The 25,218-nt window shown below is 40.4% G+C and overlaps 1 protein-coding gene across 5 annotated transcripts in view; it reads left to right on the top strand.

Annotated features, from left to right (window-relative positions):
• Nucleotides 1-25,218, top strand: part of ATP8A1 (ATPase phospholipid transporting 8A1) — a 186,623-nt gene that overhangs the window by 73,118 nt on the left and 88,287 nt on the right. For 4 of the 5 annotated variants that reach the window (XM_019552930.1, XM_019552927.1, XM_019552928.1 and 1 more), the window contains 8 exons: nt 524-635; nt 1,755-1,920; nt 4,802-4,929; nt 6,995-7,072; nt 9,892-9,980; nt 15,803-15,847; nt 20,751-20,823; nt 21,501-21,606. In XM_019552930.1, the coding sequence (XP_019408475.1) occupies nt 524-635; nt 1,755-1,920; nt 4,802-4,929; nt 6,995-7,072; nt 9,892-9,980; nt 15,803-15,847; nt 20,751-20,823; nt 21,501-21,606 (797 nt within the window). The remainder of the gene's footprint in view (nt 1-523; nt 636-1,754; nt 1,921-4,801; nt 4,930-6,994; nt 7,073-9,891; nt 9,981-15,802; nt 15,848-20,750; nt 20,824-21,500; nt 21,607-25,218) is intronic. The other variant, XM_019552929.1, reaches the window with a different exon arrangement.

The following is a 25,218-nucleotide window of genomic DNA, read 5'->3' as shown; positions in this document are numbered from 1 at the left end:
AGCCCTCAAGGTCTGAAACAGTCTGCCAGCGGAGGTGGTTCAAGCACCTACATTGAACACCTTCAAGAGTAAATTGGCTGCTTATCTTGCTGGGATCCTATGACCCCAGCTGACTTCCTGCCCTTTGGGCGGGAGGCTGGACTCGATCTTCTGAGGTCCCTTCCAGCCCTGATGTCTATGAAATCTATTAAATATTTCTTGAAATACTATAATAAAATTACTTAGTTAACAAGAAAAATGTATAATATCAATTATTACTTCTGTTTTTCTCTTATGGCACAGGTATGACTAGTATTTTTTTGTGAATTGGGTGACCAGTTGGAGACATTTTAAAGGGGGCAGAGTTTTCAGAGCAGCTGGCTAATGAGAACCAGACCCCTTCAGGCACCTAAAATCACTAATTAAACTTGAAATTTGGATTTGACTTGTGCATTTTGGTTCTTACTAGTTTCCAGTTGCATTTTTTCTTTGTTAGGGAATTAATTGTTTTATACTGAAAAAATGTAAAATTGCTTCCTTTTAGTACTGTTCCACTGGGATCTGATCAAATTCTTCTACGGGGAGCTCAGTTAAGAAATACACAGTGGGTTCATGGAATAGTTGTATATACCGGACATGATACAAAACTTATGCAGGTTTGTATAGATGGTTTGTAAATTTTCTATTTTGTTAATGTTGATACCGTTATTTTTACAGAAAAACTATTTGGTTAAAATATTTTAAGTAAAAGTGCTGGCTCTTGGAATAATAAAATACAGTCTGCCTGTGACAGAGCAGGCCTTGTTAAGGTCAGTAAAAGTTCAGGATATACTTCTTTTGTGGCACTTATGTACATGTAAGCTTTTTCAGTAGTAGGTATGTTTTTTTTCCTGTAACTTGCATTGGAAAAAATATTTCTCAATAACCTAAATCATTATTGCTTTGCCCATTCAACCTTTTGTATTATTTTCATGATTATTTTTTGTAAACTGTCCCATTGCGGAGCTTTCCTCAGAGCACAAAGCATTCTTTTACAAACGATGTGCAGTTTAATTCATGTGAAAAGTACATCAGGAGAATGTCAAAACGCCAATATCAGGACTTTTTTGTTTTTATTTAATTCATTTTCTGATTTTCCCAGCTTAGTCAGGTGAAATAAATTATCCTATCTTTGTTCTATTAACAAGGTTCTCTGTAGTTTGGGCTTTTTGGCTGCTTGCAGACGTTAAAAAAACTAACATTTAATTAATTTAAAAAACCACGCCTTACCAGAAGAAGCAGTGAGTTACTTCGACCCAGCTCTGCAGTGCCTGTATAAATTGGACACTTTAGTGGGGCTTTTCTGGTGCTTTTAGCTAATAGCTGATCGACTCAACGTGCCAAAAAGCCCCACTGAAGTGCCCGATTTATAAAGATGTTTGGCAAGCTGGGTCCTCTTCTGAGCTTGACACAGGAGCGCACAAAGTTTAAAGTAAAGCACCATTTTTTTGTTTTTTAACATCTGCAAAAAGCCCTTGATGTTAAATTTTATTACTAGTTGTTGTGGTTGTTCTCTGGAATTAAGTATGAATTACTTTGGTACAAGTTTAAAATTTGGTGGTTTTTTTTAAATCTTTTTAATGAAACGGACATTTATGCAATCTATATTAGGAGGTTGGGACAAAGTTACTGAAAAGGTATGTTAAAATGGTATTTTATTAGGTACAATAATATAGTATTACAGAGCCGCGTATCTTTCTATGTTTATTATCCATTGTTTTGTTACCTTTTTGCAGAATTCAACAAGCCCACCTCTTAAACTATCCAACGTGGAACGAATTACAAACATTCAGATTTTGATTTTGTTCTGTATCCTTCTTGCCATGTCTTTGATCTGTTCCATTGGTTCAGCTGTATGGAATCGAAGGCATGCTGAAAGAGACTGGTATATCAGTCTAAACTGTAAGCATTAAAAAGATTTGTATTAAATATTTTGTTGTTCCGTTGGTACATAAGTTTCATACTTGGCAAATAGATCTGTTAAGCGTTCTTCTGTTAAGTATATTTAAATATTGAATTTTTACAACATTGTATATATGTGTGTACATAGAGTGAAGCTAGCATACTATACCGTCTTATTACTAAGTTCATTGAGTGGTGAATTAACTTAAGGAACAGAAGTTTGGCATTTCTCTCTCTACCATCTTTGACCTTCATAAGGGAACAATGTTGGTGCTTTCTGTCACCTCTTTCCCTAGCTCAACAACCTCTCTGCAGACATAACCCACTCCTGAAGATTTCCTAGACACTCGTATCACATTCCATGCAGCTGGCACTGACCAGTTTTGTTTGTGATAAATTCTTCCTGTCCCTCTTTTTTTTTCCATTATCCAAATATATAAAATTGTGGTTTTAAGCTACTTCTAGCAAAAGATTTTACCCATATCTCAGCCTTTAGTTGTTTAGTCTTCAGCAGGTAGAAAACAGAGCACTGTCTTATAGGTTGCGGTGAGAGAAGAAAGATATCTTAAGGGAGCCCTTATGATTAGGGACCTACTGAATTTGAGGCAACTGCCCTCACGATTTTTCACAGGCAGAATGCAGCCATTTTGCAAGTGAAGCATGGTGGAGCCTCCCCCCCCCCAATGCTTCTATTTGGCTGAGGGGCCCTGATGGCCCTGCTGTTCACCATTGATTGACTGGAAGGGCTGCCTGTCATGGGACCCCACCCTTTGCCACTGATTGGTGGAGAAGGACAGGGATCACATGACAAGCAGCCCTCACCACCAATCATCAGTCAGGCGTGGGGGTGGCAGCCATCTTGCCAGCAGCCATTTGAGTGGGCAGACCCTTCTCTCCCCTTTCCCAGCACAGCCAGCTGCTGCAATGCCCTGAGGACTGCCAAGTTTTCTTATCAATAACGTGGTGGGGGGAGTCAGATTTCACAGGCGCCGCTCAATTGGGCAATGCTGGATTTCACAACATCCACAAAATCCTTTTGGTTTTGGTAGGTCCCTACTTAGGACCAGGGATCTTGGTTTTCCCTGATTTAAAAAAATTGCAAGTTCTCTGATAATAATCCCAAAATCTGTGATTAAAATGAAAGGCCCCTCAGAGCCCCTTGGCCCTGCTTGTGCCCCTCACATCCCTCCACACGGACCCCCTGGCCCTGCTCAGGCCCCTTGCTTCCCTAACCGCAACCCCTGTCCCGCAGCTTCCATGGCTATGAATCCAGGAACCCGGGTCTGCAGCCCTGTGCCCCCAGCAGGAGGTGGCAGCTGCTGCAGCGGAACAGAGCCCAGCTCCCCACTACTGCCTGCCTGCTGGGGGCTTGGGCAGGAGGTTGGCTCCCTGCTGCTGCACACATTTCTGGAAGGCAGGGGGGGACCAGTGTCCCCCAGATCTGTGCATGGGGTGGGGTCAGGTTCATGCTGCCTGCTGTGGGCTCAGGCTCCCACCCTGCTGCTGTCCCCCTGGGACCTCTGCAGCCTGGCGGGTGCAGCCCAGTGCTGTAGGGCAGAGCGGGGCCATGCAGGAAAGCTGCTTGCTGCTGTGAGGTCCATGCTGCCTTGGTGATGCATCCCTTGCTCGCAGGGCACAACCAGTGCCCTTGCTGCAGCCCTGTGTGCAGGGGATGCCTTGCCAGGGCAGTGTGGAGCTCGCAGTGGGAAGCAGCTTTCCAGCACAGCCCCAAGCTGTCTTGCGGCATTGGGTCGCACCTGCTGGGCTGTGGAGGCTCCAGGGGAGGGCAGCAGGGCAGGGAGTCCAAGTCCACAATGGGCAGTGTGCACCCACCCCCATCTGCACACAGATCTGTGGGGCACAAGTACCCTCTGCGCCGCCCCCCCCTCCCCCCCCAGAGTGCACGCAGCAGTGGGAAGCTGTCCCTGCCCCCTGAGCAAACCAGCTGCAGCCCCATCCCACTCCCTGGCAGGGCCCTGTGGCTGGACATTGTGGCCCTGGATCCCAAGCTTCATGTACCACCTGGCTGGGCAGCAGCTCCAGCCCTTTCCAACTCCCTCTCTGTTGGGGGGAAGAGGAGGGGTCTCAATTTCTTCCCACCCTGCCACTTACCTGTCACCTCCAGGCTGCCTGGAACAAAATTCTAAAAAAAAAAAATTTTAAATCTCAATTCTAATAATATTAACTTCTTGTTGGAACTCCAAAAAAAGAAAAGTAGTGTAAAAGTACATTATTAGTTATGTTTTATGTCAGTGTTTTCATTCCAGAATTTAAAGTGCATCATGAAATTGGTAGAACTAGTGATGGGTGAAAGTCAAAGTTTGGACAAGTATTCGGTTAGGAGTCAGCTGTGACCCGTTTAAAAGGAAGAGGCGGGTGTATATAATGTTTGTGGTATTTTGGTAAAATTTCACTTTGCCTTTTGCAAATATAAAGATACTATGGTATTTTGCTGCTTTTGTTTCAAAGTACTAAACGAACTAAGATATGTAGAAATAGAAAACCTTCTGTCCCACAATTTCCACTTCAAAAACATTTTTCAGTTTCAAAGGTTCATATTCAGAGTAAATGTACAATTAGTTCTTATTTCACATCCCTACAAAGAACATGCTAAATTGGAAGAATAAAAATTCTCATTTTTAAAAGCTGAAAAACAGAATTATTGTTTACATTAGATCCTGAGATCCTTGCTTCCTGAATGGCCTTAAAATATAATATGGGAAGCAGTATGTGTATAACTTCTCAAATTTCCTAGAGAAGTTATACTTTAAATAAGTCGATCAGTGTTTTTGCAGATCTGTGTAAATTGTTACCTATTGATTACCTAACTAAAAATGTGCTTGATATTAAATATATATATATTATTTCTTATTTTTAACAGATGGTGGTGCTAATAATTTTGGACTGAATTTCTTGACCTTTATTATTCTCTTCAATAATCTCATTCCAATCAGCTTATTGGTTACACTGGAAGTTGTTAAATTCATCCAGGCTTATTTCATAAATTGGGTAAATATGATACTTAAAGGGCAGTGAAATGTTTGATAATTGATCTTTTTAATAAAATGTTGCTTTAATATCAATGTTTTTGTTTTAGTCTTTTAATAATCACTTCACACCTCTTTTTAAGTATACAGTATTAATCATAGAATCATAGAAACCTCGGACAGCGATGATGTTTACAACATATAGCACGTCTTTGCCGGTCGGTATAGGATTTTTCTCTATGGCACATTTTTCAGTGTTTTATCCTTTCTAATTTTTAAAAGTTTCGAGGAGCAGGATTTTATCAGGTGCCTTTGTTCAAATTGTTTCAAAATATAGCATATAGAGCTTTGTCAAGAAAGTAGTTTAAATGGTCTCGCATTTCATTTATTTGCTTTTAATTCTAACTCTTGTGCCACCTTAAAACATCTGTCTTCTGATGTTTGTCTCGTTCAACTATGCATAAATCAGGGGTGTCAAAGATATGGCCCATGGGCCAGATCTGGCCCACAGAGCCCTATCATCTGGCCCCCAGTGTTTCCCATGGTATTGGAGTCAACATACAGGAAGCATGCAGAGCATGCTGGATGGTCCCATGTGCTGCATGTGGCACCCACTCTAGCTCATATCTTAGAGCGGTGGAGCAGCTACCGTGTGCAGCACAGCCCTGGAGTGACTGAAGAAGGACCATGCCGCATGCAGCATCCAGTCTGGCTGCTGCACCGGACACATGTGCAGGTTGGTCTTTGTGCCCAGTTTGACCTGTGGACCAATCCTGCACTACTTATACAGCCCTTGGCCAAATGAGTTTGACATCCCTGGTATAGACCATTAGAGCTCCCTGCTTTTAGTCATCTCTTAGCAGAGATACAGGTCTTTTTTGCTTTTCTGCTTCATTTTATGTTGGTGATATATAATCCAAATACAGTCATACAGTAGTGTGTCTGCAATTTACATATTGGTTTACAAAATAGATTTGTCTTTTTCTAAACTGTCAAATATTACATATGTATTCACTGCTGTCATGGTAGTGCCCAGTGGTTATAGGCACTGAGAGACAATATAGGACACAGTTCCTCTTTGAGTATTTTTTTACAGTCTGAAAATAAAATAAACGGAAAAGGAAGAACCTGGAAGAAAAGGATATAAAATTCAAGGAAGTGTTTAGTGTTGATAGGCATGTACAAAAGAATTGCTAACACAAGCATTAGAAGCGCACAGTTATAGAACTGAAACACATTTATGCTGCCCTGTAGTGAGTGACACCAGAAGAAGAAAGGAAAAAATAAGAGAGTGCATCTTTGCAGATACAGCTGTATCTTTAAAAATCATTTAAATCTGATCTAGGACTGAAAACTAGGGTTTGTGTAGTAGCTTCTCGGCCTCTTGAAGGCTCGGATCGAAAACATTTGCTACCAGGCAAGTCAGGTTGTTAGGGACCCCAACTATATGCTATATTTTAACATGGTTTAATTTCCTATAAGATTAAATCCAGCTCTTTTTTTTTTTCTTGCCAGTAATCTTTTTTAGTAACCACAGCTTTGATATGTTGATACCATTATTTTCTAATATGCAAATAACTAAAACTCTCAAGCTTCATATGAATCATTAAACTCATTTAAGACCTGAACACATTTATATCTGCTCAGGACACCTTTGAAAATTATCTACTTGTCTCTGTGGCTCACTCAACATACAATAAATAAAATTTAGATTGCATATATACAGGTTCAATGCATGGATCTTTATTCAGTTGGTCTGTAAAGGCTTGGGCACATAGGCAAGTTGCTATAAGGCAAACCAGGGTGTAAGGATGCAATTCTGCTATGCTATAGTTAACTGTACAGTTTGTCACTGTGCAGACTCCTACAGTGTGAGAAATGAGAAGTAATTTATTTCTCAGTGAAGTATCTCAGCTGGTAAAATTCTGTAAGTTCGCAGCTTAGCTTGCCCCATGGTCTTCAATGGTCTTGTTTGCCTTCCATGTCCTAAGTAACAAGTTATAATAAATGTTTACTTAGCTTATTTATTTGTCTTTAAAGACATTATAGAAAACTAGCTTTTGACTTGCATTCCTTTTTTTCTTTAGGATATAGACATGCACTATGAACCTACAGATAATTCTGCTATGGCTCGGACATCCAATCTCAATGAAGAACTTGGCCAGGTATAACACATTTCTTGCTTAATGTAGTCATGAAATAATTTGCTCCTTGGAATTTGTGAGCCTTTTTTATTCCCACTGTTAAATTCACTCACTTTCATTTTTATTTTTAAATATTCTATCTTATACAATACAATCAGTCAATGTTATATTACTGTTAGACAGTCATTCAGTTTTTACAAAATCCCGTGTGTGTGTGCATCACCCACACAAGCTACGGTAAAAGGCCATTATTAAAATTAAAAAATCAAGTAATTCTTTGTCTGAAGATGGGAAATGCCAGAACCAAAGTTGTCTCTACAACATACATTCAGCTCCTTTGTACAAGTAAAACTGCCTTGTGCACAGGGGTATAGCATGTGTACACTCCTGTGTTAGGGCTTCCTGATAACCCTAAAGCAGACAGAGCTGGCTTGGGCTATAGACCTTCTTAGCCCCCTCCCTCCCTACCCCATGCCTTTCCCACACTCCTCCTGGAATCAGAGGCACATGACAGTTCCACTCATGCACCTGTTTCTCTGTGGGCTGTGAAAGGGGGGCGTGAGGTGGAAGATGATAGAAGAGCTACAGCCTTACCTAGCTCTGTCTGCTTTAGGGTTTTCAGAGAGCCCTAATGCAGCAGGTATGTGTGCACATGCCAGTCCTTGCTGGGTTGGCTGTGCAGCGGGCACATGGGACAATGTTTCCTAGAAGTAGCAGCATCCATTGAAGAGCACTGAGGTAAGTCAAAGCAGCACAAACAGTGGGTACCACCACATTCAGAAAGTTGGGGAGAAGTGCTGTGACTCTGAAAAGGCTGAGAACCATTGCTGTAGAAGAATATATTTTCTAGTAGAAACAAACTCTGCTTTCCATTGCCTGCATTTCCCTTTCTGCCTTGTTTCATATAATCTGAGTCCAGTCTTCATCATCTTTGGCTCCTCATACCAGTCCCTTACTCCTCACTATGCTAGTCGCATCCAGTCTCCTTCTGTAAGTTCTAGTCTCACCTCTCGGAGTCTCTATTTCTGCTGCTTCATATTTTTGTCCAGCCATTCTCAGTATCCCCTGATATACCAGATCCTTGTTCCCAATGTTTTTGCCCAGTTGATCCTTGTTCTATACTGCCAGAATCCCCATCTGGTCTGTCTCTGTCTTCCAATCTTAATCAGCATTTGCTTTCCTCAGCAGACAGTCCCCAGTAGCTTTGAGTCAGTCTACCTCTTTCTGAGCTCTTCACTCCAGTATCCCTCCCCTCCCCACTAGCTATACCTGTTTCTTTTGCCAGGTCAGACCCATTTCCTGTACCCTGGCTTCTGTCAAATTTCTTCCTATATTCCACTGGTTCTCAATCTGAGTCGTCTTTCCCCTTCCCTTTGCACTTTGTACTGCTTCATATTCTTCCCCACTTACTGTTTCCAGTTTCTCTATCATCCTGTTTTCCTCCTGGGCTCCCACCTACCCCAACTTCTTATCCTTGTTTCCCCCTCTCTTATTAGTTCAGGCTCTGGGTGGCCACAGCCAGAAGGGTCCCGGCAGTGCTGAAGAGGAAGTGACTGAGCCTACTGTTAGGTCCCATTTTTTCCCATCACCCAGCAGCAGCTTCTTCCTGGTTGCTTCTGCTTGTTGTGGCTGAGGCTCACTGGTCTGGAGAGGGTGCTGCAGGGACCCCAACGTGCCAGGCTTGGACTGGAGCTGTGCACTCAGCCTGGGGCCAGGCAGAAGTTGCTGCTGGGTGCTGGGAAAAAGCGGGACCTGGTGTCAGGCACAGCTGCCTCCCCGCTTACCAGCACCAGGGCCCTTCCCAATACGTCTGCCTGGGGAAAGGCGACTACAACTTAATATGAGAGGAATTGTTTTCACAACATAAGTTGAATTCCATTTACAGAAAAAAAAATCTGAGTCAGATACCTACCATGGTAAATATTTGCCCTGAGCACCTAAAGTTTGAGAAAATTGTAAATTGTTGAAAACAAGACCTTATTATTGGGAATGTAAAGGTACCTTAATAATAGACAAAGCTACTAGCCCCACTAATAATTGTATGATATTTGGGTTTTTTTCTTTTGAACCATCAACAAAAAAAAGGCTGTTTTGACTTACAAAATTCACTTAATTCCGTTTAAGGAGTCTGAGTTTTTTCCAGCAGACTTTTTAAGGGGCAGGAGAGAGCAAGGGAGGAGTCGGGGATATCCTGTAGTACGCATTCTAGTTTTTTTGAATTTAGGAGGAAATTTGCCTCATAAACATAGTAGTACAGAATAGCTTTAAACATCCTTCTGAACTGTTGGCGTCTATGGAGGAAAAAGCAGTAATTTAATATTGGTGTTTTTACAGTTCAAAGAAACCAGAACAATGTAGTACGACACCTTGTATTAAATCAAGGCAGTCTCCTTCTCCTTCTCCCTCTCCCCCTCTCTCTCTCTCTTGCACAAAGAAATGTTGTCCTCACTGCCTCCATTTTTCCTTAATTACTACATATGAATTTACATGGTAAAAACCCAAATGTCTTTTTAACAGTAATATAACATAGACTTCAAATATAGCTACACCAAAACAAAATACTGATTGAATTTAAAGTAAGATTGATTTAGAAAATTGTAAATCAATCTCATTGTGTCATCTTTTGACTGGAACTATTAGGTATCAAAGATGTGCAATTTAGTTATAAAAAAAGTATTGTATTTATAAGATCTAAATACCCGTTTATATCCAAAACATTGTGTGAAATAATTCAGTGCAAAACTTAACTAAAAAGTTTGCTGTATTTACAGCAATGATTTCTTAAAATATAATAATAGGTATTGATTTTGAAATTGTGATTAATTTTAACATTCTTTTAGGTCAAATACATATTTTCTGACAAGACTGGTACCCTGACTTGCAACGTAATGCAATTCAAGAAGTGTACTATAGCGGGAGTTGCTTATGGGTAAGTATTACATATGTTTATATAAAATAATATTTTTATATATCAAATTAAAATTGCTTTTTAAAGTGTCCTTTGGGTTTGAATGTAGCCAAAAACCTCTTTTTTTTCTTGTGGTCATGATTAAATGTTTGTGAGGTTGATGTTTTTCAACCTTAAGAGAATACCTTTTTTGGCAAACAGAAGCCAAGTTAAAAAGATTAGATATTTTTCTTGTTCATGTATAATTCCAAGATGCGTGTTCAGGCAGTCTGGTGCCAATGAACATCCAACTTGTTTATACTGTAAACAAGAATATACAGTAACCTATTGCTTTTTGGAAAGAACTTCTAAAATAACGTATTAGGATGTTCGTTTAGTCATTTACAGGTAGATATTATGTAAGTACAAATTCTAAGAGTTACTGCGGTCACAGCATATCTGTCAAAAATACACAAGCTTTGCATAACACAAAAAAGACAATTAGCACCTTGATTGTCTCCATCGAGGGGCCAAAAATTAAAGGATAGACACCAGGTTACTTTTTAACTTCTGGAAATACTACATATCCTTTAGAATACCATTAAATCTTACTGTCAGGTCACTGTTGAGAAGTCTAGAATAGTGTTTCCTAAACTTTTGATACATGGGGGACACTTTTCCTGGATAAAAACTGGTGAGACACTTCATTCACTGGTCTGTGGGTTGGATCTGGTACATGGGCACAATTCTGCATGTAGTGCAGGGCCAGCATGGTCAAGGCCCCATCCAGTCCATTTCTGTGGCACGCTAGTATGCTGCTGAACACCCTTTGGGAATCACTGGTTTAGACTGCTGCTTTAAAACTCCTCTGTGATTAAAGGATCTCAGTGTCTAAAAGCATGTCAGTGTCCACTAGCCATTTGGCAGCAGTTATAAGAACTCTGATTTTTAACTAGAGCTCCAGAAAAGCATCATTCTACCTTAAGCATTTGTGTTCTCTTACGTAGTTACTTTTAGATCAGATACACTCTGTTTCTTATGTGTTTTCTCTTCAAATATTTAATCTCAGTCTCAAGTCCAAGCAGTAACAGTGAATTTCTCTCTGATCTTTCGTAACATTCCAGAATCTGAGTTATAGTTTCTTCTCAACAGCTGCTGGAGATTAATATACAACATTTTTGCTGTCATATTTCCATAAAGATATACCTATCATTTTTACCTGAATCCAAAACAACTGGATTTAAGATGACCACCCCCCCCCATAATTAGATTGTATATATGAAAAACTCATAAATTTGTTATACTTTCCAGGTATAGAATGTAATTATTAGAGGAGTTGTTTTAATTAATTCCCCCAACTGCTACAGTGAAGAAAGCAGAGCGGGGGAGGAGGAGGCAAGCAGCTGCAGAGGGGCCAGGTGGCCCTCTTAGGTCCTGCTACTTTCCACCACCTTTTTCTCCTGCAGCCTACCCACCCCCTCCCTGCAGTGCTTGCATCCTCTGCTGCCTGCCTCCCCTCCCCCCCAGCCTTTGCTTCCTACCAGTTCTGTCCCCTTTCCCCCCAATGTGCACACTTTTTACTGAGAGCTATATATATCTACTGACATATGTACAGGTTTCCCTTGATTTATGTGGGTCCTTTATATGCAAATTCACTCTTATGCGATGAGCATATTTAGACCCATAATTTGTTATATGCAAGGTAAATTCACTCTTTTATGCAATCGGCATAGATGCCCCCTGCCCAAGCAGGTAAGTCTGTGGGTGGAGGTGAAAGGGTCACCCACTCACCCCACCCCAACCTCAGCTGCAGCAGCCTTGGGAGCAGCCAACACCAGCAGCCTGCACCAGGGCATGGCGCAGCCCCAGAGCAGAGGTGAGTGCAGAGAGGCAAAACATGGCGCAGCTGGGGCTGGGGTGAATGCTGCTCTCTTCCCTCTGCCTTGCTGCCTTGTGCAGCCCTGGGAGCAGCACCTTTCCCCACCACCCCTTCCCTAGTCTCAGCCTCCTTCCTTCCCTTACCGCCATGGGAAACTATCCCTATTTGTTACATTGTAAAGTGGGTTTGCTTTATGTAAATTCGATTTATCTGCCGTTCTCCAGGAATGCATATACAGCATAAATCAAAGGAAACCTGTATTTACTGATATATGTTTTATATAATGTAAATGTAACTCTTCTGCCAAGCTCTGCCCTACAGCTAGGTCCCAATTAGAAGGGCTGGGTTCCAATTTAGGGTTTTAAGATCAACCATAATAATAATAATAAAAAAAAAAAGTTTGGTTGTCAACAAAAAGTTTGCATTAAAAAAAAAAATTAAAAATTACTGGGTTCGTAAGATACTGCTAGACTGCACTGATGGCTTTATGCCATTCCTTCCTTCCCCCACACTCTTACGCATCCAACAGCATCATGCTTTCCCCCTCCCCCAGCCTTACCCCTGCAGCCCTGTTTCCCCTGCTCACCACAGATTCCCCCCCCCAGCCTAGAAGCTTGCCTCTAACCCAGCATCTTTACAGGTAACCTGGGATGCAGCAGCATGTGACTGAAAGAATGGTCTCTGTGCAGTGTTCCTCTCCTATTGGACACCATATAGTGCTGCTGTGCTCCCTCTGTGGAGCTTCAGTGGATCTGTGGCTGCTTAGTGTTTTAAATGGTGGCTAAAGTATTTTTTCAGGGACTTTACTGGCAACCATTTTTAGCCTCAGCTTTTTTACTGACCGTCAGTAAATTCACTGACAGTTGGCAACCCTAGAATCTGAACAGACCCAACTTACGGTAGATTTTTCTGCCCCAATGAGGGATCAGTCCTCTTGGGAAAGGGAGAAATGAGGCAAAGAAAGAACAGGCCTCTCCTTTATTTTCTCCATGATGTACAAATTAAACCTAATTAAGGTCCAGATTGCTTCATGAGGGTAGAAAGCCATGAATTTTAATTTAAATTAGATTTATATGTTGCTTTTTCTGCCCTTGTTTTAGTTGTATTGACAAGTGAATGTTTTCTGTTTTTTCTTTAAGTTTCTAATTGTTAGAAAAAATTAAAAATTTGCAGGAAGATTTTCTGCAAAATGGCTGTGCACTTAAAGTGTTCATCTGTACTGAAAAGGATAAGTCCAAGAGCTCATTAACATCCTTATTTTAGAAATGCCACAAACTTAAATACATAATTGATGAGCAGATAAACAATGCTGCATTGTTAGATGAAACCACCTTCCACAGGTCAAGTATTTGCAGTTTGAAGTTAATGGAATTTATGCTCCTAAATCACTTATGCGCTACAATACTTGCATCTACCTCTCCCACTGTTTTAATTAGACAAGTAGTCTTATTGACTGAAATATTAATTTTCTGAAATACTTTGTTTATATTTTTACAGTGCCTAGCATATTTGGCTCTATAAGTAAGAAAGATAGAGTAGTGAGAAAAGCCTAGGGGTAGATTCTATTTCACTTCTCACAAAAATGTTCTAAAGACCTACGCATTGCCTGGACCCCTCTCCACATTGCCCTATAACACAGGGCAGCATCCATCTCATTGAGTGGCACCCAGTCTGGCTTCTTTACTTCCTCCCAGCCCCCTATCCTTCTCTCATTTGGGTGCTCAGCAGGCCAGCTTCAAAAGGAGCACTATAGAAGGATCTGTATAATGCCTAACCTGTAGTCATTAGGATACTTTGCTGGAAAGTAGTAGATGGGAGGCACTGACCCCCTCTGGATGGCGGGAGCCTAGAATTTGGGTTTCCTGCTCTTTGGACATGGAAGGGACCATCTTTGTCTGGCTCATAATACTAATCATGTTTTTTCTGCAGTTAAAAGTTCAGGATTTATCTGGGTATATGCATGTACCTTCGCAATCTTGTATCACTGTGTACCTGCCTAGCCAGAGTGTGGTCTTACTTGTGTGTCCAGAGTTGAATCGCAAGCTATGCATAAGTGCCAAGAGCTATAGTTATATGGCTGTTCATGTGCCATTTGGGTTGTGTAAAGTAAAATAGGATTTAGCCCCAAGTCTGCAAGTCTTCACGGGGCTTACGTATGATAGCACTGCCTGGAAGTTGACAGTTCTTTGCGTATTCATCAAGAAATATTGAAGCACCTCTGGATTTACACAGGAATTGATCTAAAAATCCTGCCCAGAGATGTCTAAATGTGGTCTTAAGAGTCTAAGCAAAGTTACTCTTTTTGTAAACTTTAGACTCTAAATACATTAACAAAGTTATTAATTATCAAACATCTAACATTTTTGTTAATAGGAATATTAATATGAGCAAAGCTTTCAATTTTTTTCCTTTAGCAATTTGGTATGATTCAGACAAATTGCTAACAGTAGTGACATTGAAGAAACAGCATTTATAATTAAGGTGGTTATATGTTTAATCAACAAATCTTCGATTGTCACCTTGATTTCAGTTTTTCCTCCTTTCCAACTACCATGCATCTCCCTTTCAGAGACACAGGAATCTTAAACAGAAGCTTCTCTACTGAAAAATGTCACTTTTTTTCATAAGAGAACAAAGTCAAGTTATGTAGGGACATTTCTAACCACAGCATCCCTTGAGAATTGGTTCCAGTTTTTAGTACCCTTCCCCCTCATGCAGCAAAGGTAGCAAAGGGAGAGTAGAGAAATAGAACTGCCCCATTTTCTCTACAATTCCTCTGAAGTGTAGTACTAATGAGGTGGTAGATAAACTTTCACTTGTGCTATTATAGAACCAAATCCTTCCTCTTATGTAGTCAGATGTGTTGCTGTGGATTTCTGAATTCTGCAGCTGTAGTAGGCTTTTAGATCTTTAAAAATGGGCTTTTATGTGGGATGTATATTGACTTCTGTAGAGCTGTGACAGTTTATGCTACCTGATGATCTGCCCCTTAAATGAACATACGTATTTCTAAATAGAAATAAAAGGGGCTGACCTGGCATGTGAGCGATTACTGTATTTTCTTGCATATAACATACCCCCCCAAATGTAATATGCACCTTGGCTGTGAAAGGTAGAATGAAAAGAGAAGATTTTACCAGAGTTATGGCTGTATATAGAGAAGAGAAAGATCTGTACCTTCAGCTGACTCACCTCCCTTTCTTGCATAACTAAAGCTAATTCCTAGCTGCTGCTGAAGACTATCATTTTACAAAATTGTATGTCTTTCCAGAGACAAAAAAAGCTGTTCTAAAGAGCTAAAAAGTCTGAGATAAAGAGACTGTGAAATAGAGACTTGGAGCAGCTAGCAGATGGCAAAACTGCCCTAAGGTTAGCTTGATTGGTGGAACAGAAAGATCATTAAAAAAGAGCAATGGTCATTAACATCTGTGGAACGAGAAACAATGATCCGTTGTGTAAATTGACTCCTACAGCTGCATGAATAATAATACCACAGCTGCTGCACTGTGGTGCTTCCAACCAGGTAGAAAATCAGCCAGCCTCCCAAGTTAATACACACCTCAGTTTTGGGGGGTTGATTTTGAAGGCAACAGTGTATGTTATATGCAAGAAAATATGGTATTTAACATATCTTGTTGCTTAGAAACTATGTTCCTCCAATTTAGATTTCTCCTTAAGTGGTAATAGATAAATACAAGGCCCATAGAAGTCAGTAGGAATGTTTCCACTGACTTAAATTGGCTTTGAATTAGGCAATTTGTTGGATATCATAATATCAATTCTGAATTATCTTAGCCTGACAATTTGTTTATAGCTTTTTCTGCTAACTGTTCTCCTGGCACTAACAATGTTCTTAAATCCTTTGGGGTTTTTTTAAGAAATTAATTTCCCTCGCTGATTTCGCTTTTATGTAATTTGATTTTGTTGCTTCTGTGATTTATGTTTTCCCTTCTATTTCTATCCCTGCTTTGCTTTTTTTGTGCAGCCATTGTCCTGAACCTGAGGATTATAGTTATTCTTCAGATGATTGGTAAGCAGTAAAAAAATCATTTAATAACTATTAAGATTCTTGATTCTTTTCTAATTGTTAACATAGTTAGCCATATATTTTTTTTAAAATGAATGGTAAAACTGTTTTGCCTAGCAACCAATTTAAACATCAGAGCTATGTGGGAATACTAAATTTTGTACAAATTTACGTTATCAAACTTGACAAAGTTTGATTATTCAAAAATACCATGTTAGATTTACTAGAGAGATATAATTGAAAACGTCAGCAAAATCTGAGGATTCTGCTTGACCCTATAGTTGTCCTACCAGTAATGAGATGTAGAGTTGTATCTGGCCTGCAGGCAAGCAGCCACAAACTCATGGGTTCCAGCCTGCTGGCAGTTCAGGCTACTGCATGGTGCCAAGTGGGCAGGGCTGTTCCCACCCAGCTGTAGACCTGGGCAAATGCCCCCCCCAGAACCGGCTGGCCACATCCACAGCTGACACCAGTGTCCACCTGGGACAACTTCTTGTGTACTGGATGGGTGCTGGCATAAGCTGTGGACATGGCCAGCATGTCTGAGTTGGGGATGGGGATTGGGGCATGTGGAGCTCCAGACACGGAGCTGATTGGGGCATATTGTAGCTCCAGTCGGGATGAGGATCAGGGCGTGCTGCAGCTCTGAGCAAGGTGGGAATCGGAGTGGGGTATGGGGGAGTGAGTGAGAAGTATGGCCCTTGACTTTGGTTGCAGGTGGGAGCGTGGAGGTGCTAACCTGGGGGGGGGAGGGGAGAGGGTGCTGACCCAGCCCACAAATAGCTCACCAAAACTCCCTAATTGACCCTCCAGCCCAAAGACTTTCCTGCCCCTGATGTATAGTATACATTCTATAGCAGTGATTCTTAACCATGGTACCCTGAGGTAGCCTGAGATCCTTTTAAGAGTGCCACATGGTGCCATGCAATATTAGGCGAAGTATGCAAATGCCTACACATGATTCTCACAAGATAAACCCAGAGATTTATGGTAGGAATCCATATTGTCAAAAACATTATGACCTGCTGCTGTGGTCTTCTTGAGCAAGAGAATTGCTCTATTACTTTTCTGTAGTTCAAAAATGAGTGAAAGCTAAGAGCTATTTTCAGAGTGGTGCCTTGAGTCTAAAAGGGTTAAGAACCACTGTTTTAGAGTTTCTGGGGAAAATAACTATTATTTTGCTAGATGTAATGATAGGAAATTGGCTGTATTTAAAAGAATCAAGGATTTGCTTGAACAGGATCATAAAAGTGCAATACTTCCTTTATTTGATAGGCTGTGCACAGCCCATATAATGCAAGCACATATATGTGTACTTGACTTGACAAATATAAGGAGTTCAAGGAACATCTCAGATGAAATTAAGGACTTGTCTAAGCAGTCAGGGTCTTTTGAAAATAAAAATAAGAAAGAGAATTTTCACAAGTGTTTGAAATTTTCCAATTATTAAATCCAGTATGATATTTTTCTGCTTTGTATCTTCAAATGGGAACCATAAGAAATATAAATTAGAATCTTATATAGCTTTCTAAATATGTGTTTTTCATCTGACCTGTGTTGCATTTAATTGGAGAATAATTACCCCTGTAAATATTAGTTTAAGTTTTCAGTGTTTCCCTTAACTCTGAAAAGATGAAAGAATTCATTAATCTTTGCTCTTACCAATGAGATAATAGTATCCTGCTTCTTTTTTTAAGTTCTAATGTACTTAGATACATGAATGATAATCTTCAAAATGAAGCTGTGGTCCACATTCTGGCTCGGGCAGACCCCAGATAAAAATGGCTTCTCTCACGGCAAAGGAACTGCCAACCTGATCTTTGTGGTCAACCTCCACCGAGCCACAGTTTCTTCTACTTAACTTCTTTCAGATCTAACACCCACCAGAAATGCTAAGAGGGGCAGAGTTGATTTACAAGACCTAATCCTAAAACTGTTTGTTTCATCTGAAGATTAAACTAACTTAATCCCTAAAACAGGTGATCTTATGAAAAGACCATGACTTTCATCCTGCGTCTTGTGGGGGGGGTTTCTGTGTAGTAGTCTGACAAACAGATATGGCCATCAACATGCTTTGCTTTTCTACCAAGCAGGCATTGTTCAGGTTTTGCTGTTGAGCTCTTCTCCCTGATCCTTACTGCTGCCTGCAGCATACTTTGTTTCTGCTCAAAAAGCAAGCTGCATTGCTTCCCATGCTTCGTTTTACCCTGGTCTAGGTTGGTTCTTCCTTTTGTTTGCTACCCATTATTTGATCATCTCTTTATTTCTTCCTCCTTTTTATGTCCATTTCTACAGCTGCTTTTCTAGGATCTGGAACCATTTTTATTGCATCTTTTCTGCCTTTCTTGGTAGTCTTAATTCAGGCTGCTAAACATCTCCTGTACTGTTCTCCCACCAGTCTCTCCCCAGTACTCTGACAACAGAACAATTTCTATTACTGACTTCAATTGGAGTGCTTTATACCTCTCAGTGAGTTATGAATGTGGGCTCTACATTTGTTTTCTTGTGTACTCATGAGATATGTACTAGGAGAAATCTGCTGGCCTTAGCTGACAGGAACCCCTTTCTCCAAACAGAAAGCCAGTGAAGCCATCTGCCACCTGTTTTCACACTTTGATTTGTCTGGCAGTCTTCAGTCATTTTCAAACAGGCTTCAAGTTGGCAGAGTAAACTCTATTAAAAGCCTAAATAATAGGCTTTATTATTATAGGCTGTGGAGAACTATGGACTTTTCACATTGCAGCAGTGGACAATCTGTATCCAACTTAATTATGTTAGAAACACACAGGGGAAGAGTCAGTTGATTACATCTCAAGGCATTTATTTCCACTCAGGTGAAACTGGCTATGGGACCAGTGGCTCATCTGCATCCCAAAGTTTAAGACAGCCTGGCATTTTCTTTATACGTATCTGTCAGACTTCCCCAGTTGAGGTTCCTGTTTTTTTACCTTTCTTTCAGGTTCATCCTTGGTCAGGTCCACTGTTCAAGACAATGTGCTCCATCAGTTTCCAAGTAGTTCTCAGTCCTTTCTATCACCTCACTCATGTATAGTGACCAAAGTTTTAGATCCTTATAGGCAGAGCCTCAAAAACTGTTCTAGAACTATTTGATTCTGGATTCTTTTGAGAGAGCTGGTCTTCAGAAATAACCACAGGAGCATCTTTCATTTTGTTCTTTATATGCTCACAAAAGGGCCAACAAAATGGAGTAGACTTAAACAGTCCTGCTAGTACTATGTAGGCTCAATCTTTTCCCTATATCCTTCCTTAATCAGAGATGGTCTAAAGATCTCAGACAAACCCTCTCCTCTCCACACACCTTCATCTCTTGGCATCAAGCAGCTCTGTCTTGCTTCTTCCTCCAGTGGAATCTTTGTTCCTTTAGTGACTGGGCTTAAGCCCCCAGGTGATCACTGAAAGAACTCAACCCCTTCCAGGATAGCAGAGTCTCCAAGTGGAAGTCCAGTACAAACCAATAGAGCCTTTGGTCCTAGTAGTCACTACTTTCAGTCTCCATTCCTTAACACACATCAGCAGGAGCCTGCCTGTTAGCAAATAGGTTAAACAGCCTGTTAGGTTTATTTTCCCAAAAGAAGGCAAAATCATCTGTGCTTCCTTATTTCTCAATCCTAAGTTTCAGGCCTGACACCTGGCACTGGTGTAGAGGGCTGGGGTTGATTGGAGTGAGTGTAGCTCCTTAGTCACTTTCTTCTTAATATGGAGTTTATATATACCCTGTTACAATACTTCCTTTTGTTCTTGTCTGCTAACAAGCTAAAAACTGTTCTTAGGAACCTAGAGCTAAACTGTTGTTAAATTCAGCTGGACTAAGATTTTTGCCCCAAGTTGGAGTGCTAGAGCTGTTACTTTTGTGGAGGTCGTTCTTTTTGTTGAATTTAATGTAAATCTGCCCAAGAGTTCTTTGATTACATGAAGTACAAAGTACAGGTGCATTTGGGAGCTCAGGACAGGCTTCAGCAGGGTTTCAGTCACAAAGTTTAGCTATGAAAACCATATTTATTGAAAAAAGTATTAATTAATTATACTATTTCTCATTTACAAGGATAATTACGTACCATAGTGGCAATACAGGCTGTGGTTGCATGGTAAACTTACCATGTTTGGCAGCCACAGCCTCAGTTGAGCTTTCCTTCTCCAGGAATGCTGCTTCCTATTTTGGAAGTAGTATAGCCACATCCAGTAATTAGCACTGCTGAGTGAGAGGTTCATTTAATCCTCCACTACTGCTGTATGGACATAGCTATACTGCTTTTACCACTTCTGGGTATAGTAACTTTTCTATACCATAGCCAGGTCTACATACTAATGTTTTATGTTTGATAGACTAACCTTTAATTTATGCTGTATTTATTATCTTTTTTTCTGAGTCTGTAGGAGACTCATCTTACTTATATTTATTGAAGAGTAAATTTAATAATTTTTATTTGGGCTTTATTCTGAAGTTTGCTTACTGTGAGCAAATTCCTGTTTGTGCACAGAGCTCCCATAGCATTAACAGGATTCCATTCAGACACGAGCTGTCTTACAAAGATTAGTATCTCGGATTTGCTTCCATTTTGGGGTTTATTAGTTTTATTATATTAGCTTTAACTTTTACTTTGGCCATTATCCAAGTTAGTAATGAACCTCTCATTACCTTTCAATGTGTATAGTGATGTATTTCCAGAGTTGTTTAGATATCCAAGTTTAAACAATGAATGTTGGATTTACCTCAGTTATTCTTTGCATACATGTACCTTTATTGGTTACACTGTGGTATCATGGACACTACATAGACATGAACTACGTTTGGCTACAATGTGTTGGTCTTGGGTGATTTTTCAAATGAATGTTTCATACAGTATTAATGATGCTCTTCCAATATCTTGAATTCATTTTTTCTTAGGCTGGGGTCACAAAGTGGAGATGAAAAAGCATTCAGTGATTCTTCATTGCTGGAAAATCTCCAGAGCAATCACGTAAGAGAGAGAGAAACAAATATTGTTTCTTTGCAAAGTCAGAAGAATATGTCCTTAAAGAAAATTAAATTTTGTACTTACTCAAAATCAATCTATAGTCTGTCTAAACAGTAAGCTTCCAGTCATGAGCACTCTTTAATTCTCAGTAAATATAAAATGTATTAATTGTAATTAGCCCTATATCTAAGTAGGTTAACTACTTACGCATTAGAATTACATGACTTAGGAGTCGGGTCTTGATGACAACAGCCTCGCACCTTAAATTCTAAAATATTTACATAAATTTCTTAATCAAGTTGTTGTAAAATCTGAATAGTTAGGCAATGTCAGTAAACAGTCTTGGATGACCACTTCTGAAATATTTAAGCTAACAAAAGAAATGAAATAGGGTGCTTCTTACTTTATGGTATTTGAATGAGAGATGAGAAAACATTGTTTTTCAGTGGTTCAACTAATGAACTTGAAGTTAATCAAGTTGGTATAATCAAATTGTAAAATTGTTTATTCTTGCAATCAAGAATGTAAGCTGAATTTTCCTGAATTTTATATTTGCTCACATACACTACTGAATTTTAAATAGTACCCTGATTTGATTGATTGATAGAGGGGTGGTTTGTTTGTTTTTTAACTCCTGACCTCTTCCCTTCACCCTCTGCTTTTTTTTTTTTCTGGTTTAGCCAACTGCACCTATCATTTGTGAGTTTCTAACAATGATGGCAGTTTGTCATACAGCAGTTCCAGAAAGAGAAGGTGATACAATTGTTTATCAAGCAGCATCTCCAGGTAAGACCAGAGTAATTACATGAAAGCTGTAAAGTTATTCCATCCACCCCACAGAAATCATTCAAAATTTCATAGATTTCATAGGGTCAAGACATTTTCCAGGAATTTGAAAATAGCATACAGAAGTAGTGATAATATTTTATATAAGGCTTTGAATGGAATTTTTTTCATCTTCAGATTTTATTTATAGATTCTATACATATTACACAATAATACAGAGCAAATTATTACCTATACATTGACACCTAGCCATTGTCAGCTATATTGTGAATAACTGAATTAATTGATTAAATACAAATAGAAGATAAAAGGTAACTAAAAGAAATTAATACCACTGCTTATGACCTTCTGGGATGCTTTGTTAAAAATGCATTGATTTAACAAAGCATTGCAAAAGAAAACAACACCTGTAGTATTAAGAATGAAAAATGAAGATCCTAAGTAGGTCAATAATGATAAACTACAAGAAGATTGCAACTTATGAGTGGCTAGGGGCTGTAGGTTATGAGGGCCACAGTGCCCCATCCCCACACCATCCCCATAGATCCCTGCATAATGCACTCTACTAGTGCCCTTGCATCGTGCTGCTCTGTGTTGCGTGTGATCCTCATTGCACCCACCAGCACCCCCATGCCACATAAGGTCCCTGGGTCTCCTGTGACCCTGCAGGCCTGCACCACACCACCCTGTGTACAAGAGTGGGCACAGGCAGTAGAAGCTAAAGAAGGGAGGGGGAAGCCCAGAGGCTCTGGCAGCAGCAAGAAGAGACCAACAAAGAGAGCAGCACCTAGAGCAGGAGCCCAAGGACTGCAGACTAATCCCTCATGGGCCAGATGCAGCCTGTGAGCCACCATTTGGCCAGCCCTGGACTATAGAACAAAAAGAGGTGATATTTAAAATAGGAGGAAAAACAATTGATGGTATTTCCAAACTCAGTTTTGGAAAATATGTACTATGGCAACATTATTTTTAATAAAAATATTTTTTTGTTGTTAAAATAATACTTTAACCTCAGTCAGATTTGGGGTCCCATTATGCTAGTCATGAAGCAAGCATAGAGTAATACACTCCTACCCTTGTAATCTAATTTTAAGAAAGAAATAATAGGTTGAAAAATAATGAGGGGGAGGAGGACAAAGAGGTACAAGTTGGCAATGACCGGACCTTTATATAGGCTCTTTAGAATATAACTTGGCGAGGTAAGTTCAGTTTCTTTTTAAATACATGCATAATAGTTACTTCTGTTTTCATTTAATTTTAATGTAGGTATTATTTATGTCTTTTAATTTAATAGTTTGTTTCCCACATTTGCCAGTATTTTTATATATATTCTTCAAACCTTTCCTTTATTTAAAACCAAAATTTTATTTTTTTTTAAACCTGTTCCTGAAATTTTTTGTGTCCTACATATTTTGTTCCTGTTCATTAACTATGCCACTCCTGTTTGAGTTAACTGTTTAATTTGACTCTAGACTTAAGCGCTTAACTTGTGGCTCACACTTTGGTGGTGATGATGGTTGTGCGTCATACTTTCCCAGGGAGTGGGAGGCCTGGGTCATCAGTCCTCAGATCCCAGCAAGATAAGCATCCAATTTACTTTTGAAGGTGTTCAATATGGGTGCTTGAACCACCTCCAATGGCAGACTATTCCAGACCTTGCGGTCTCGGACAGTAAAGAAATCCTTCCTTTTATGTCCAGCCTGAAACAGTCTTGCAGTAGTTTATAACTGTTCCGACCTCGTCATCCCTTGGGGTGCTCTGATGAACAAACGTTACCCCAGATACTGGTGGTCACCCCTGATAAACTTACAGGTGGCTGTCAGATCACCCCTGAGCCTGTGCTTTTCCAGGCTAAAGAGCCCCGTGGCTCTCAGCCTGTCATTGTAAGGTCTGCTTTCCTGACCTCTGATCATGCACGTGGCTCTTCTCTGGACTCTCAAGCTTCTCCACATCCTTTTTGAATTGTGGAGCCCAAAATTGGAATCAGTACTCCAGTTGCAGCCTCACCAAGGCAGAGTACAAGGGAAGAATGACATCCCTGGATTTGCTTGAGAAGCCTCTCAAGGTGTTCCTTTATGAGGTCAGCATTGATGGAGGGCAGGGGATCTTCCTCACCCTGACCTCCCTGTCCCATAGTAGGCATGGGCATCTAATGGGACTGATAAAAGACCAATGCAAAGGTACCCATTTAATAGGTTGGCTTTTTCCTGGGCATCAGTTGTCAGTTGTCCCATCTGGTTCAGCACGGGTCCAATGTTGCCCTTGTTTTTCCTCCAGCTCCCCACATATCTAAAAAAGGACTTTTTTATTTTCCTTGATGCTCAGAGCTAGTTGGAGTTCAGTTGCAGCCGTGGCTTTCTTGGCATTCCAGCCAGAAATTCTGGCTGGCGCCACTCCCCACTTGGCCAGTGTGCCATGCTGGTAATTCCCCCATGGGTGTACTGTGGGGTGGGAGGCAGGGCCCTGCACAGGCTGATTTGGCCTGGCCCTGCACCCTGTTCAGATCATCCTGGGGGTGGGAGGTGCAATTGCAGGCTCCCGGTCGCTGGGGACCCTAGGTATGCCACTGAATATGCTATTCTACTATTATGGCTCTTTAAAAAAACTTTCAGTCTTGATGCTAAGGAATGAAATTTCCATCTCTGTGGAGTGGCACAGCTGCCCAAACTGCAGAATACCAGTTTATTTCAAGATTTTTACAATTATCTTGATCTGAAGTATGATGGCGGAATAGTTCATGTGCTTCTTGCTATGCTTTTGAGGCATGACATTAAGCTCTGAACTGGACTTGTGCTATCCCTAGTGAACTGCTTATGGAAAGAAGTCAGTTCTGTTGAGAGCCCAGCTGCAAGGCATTTGGATAATGTACAACTAGGAGCTTTAAAAAGGTCTCTGGAGAAAAGAAAGCAGTCTGTAAGCAGAACAGCTTGTTACAAGGATTCTATGCTGGGGCCAAAGCCAAAGGAGAACTCCTCCTGGTGGAAGAGACAGGGCAAAAGAGTTTTTGCTTCCTTGCTTGCTTATTGCTTACATACTGTTTTATTTGGAAGGACTGACTCAGGAGCTTTGCAAGGAGAAAAACCCACCTATAGAAGCAAAGGAGCTAGACAGCCTGCCTAGCACAACCTGTAAATGGGTACCTGGTCATTGAGGCTGGGAAATTAAAGGCAGCCAGATCTGATGGTAGCCATTGCATTCCTTTTATGTTCTGGTGGCTGTAGAAGAAACTGTTATGCCTTAACCTCACTAGTCTCATGGACCATTATTCTCAGGTGGTATTTTGACACTGACATTGAACATTAAATTAATGATGATGGATAAAATTTTCATGAGTGCAGATCTAAAGAAACCAGAACCAAAACTACAACCTAAAAGTAGATACGGTAACGGTGAGTGTCACCATATGTAACTTAAACACCAAGGATGGAAATCATTAAACTGAGTTAAACTACTGTGTTTCTTATTCAGTGTAATAATGGGATAAGCAGCTCCTAAGAATGAGATTCCCACAGGCAAACAAACTGATTTAGGAGTGTAGTGTCAAAGTCTATGAGAGAGAAGGATGAGTCCAAAATCCCATGTCTCCCAAATTTAGGTGCATACCTGCAACCT

Source organism: Crocodylus porosus, unplaced genomic scaffold (genome assembly GCF_001723895.1).
Source record: "Crocodylus porosus isolate Cpor-Errol unplaced genomic scaffold, CroPor_comp1, whole genome shotgun sequence".
NCBI lineage: Eukaryota > Metazoa > Chordata > Crocodylia > Crocodylidae > Crocodylus > Crocodylus porosus.
Note: the sequence above shows the minus strand (reverse complement) of the source record. Positions and strands in the feature narration are given on the sequence as shown.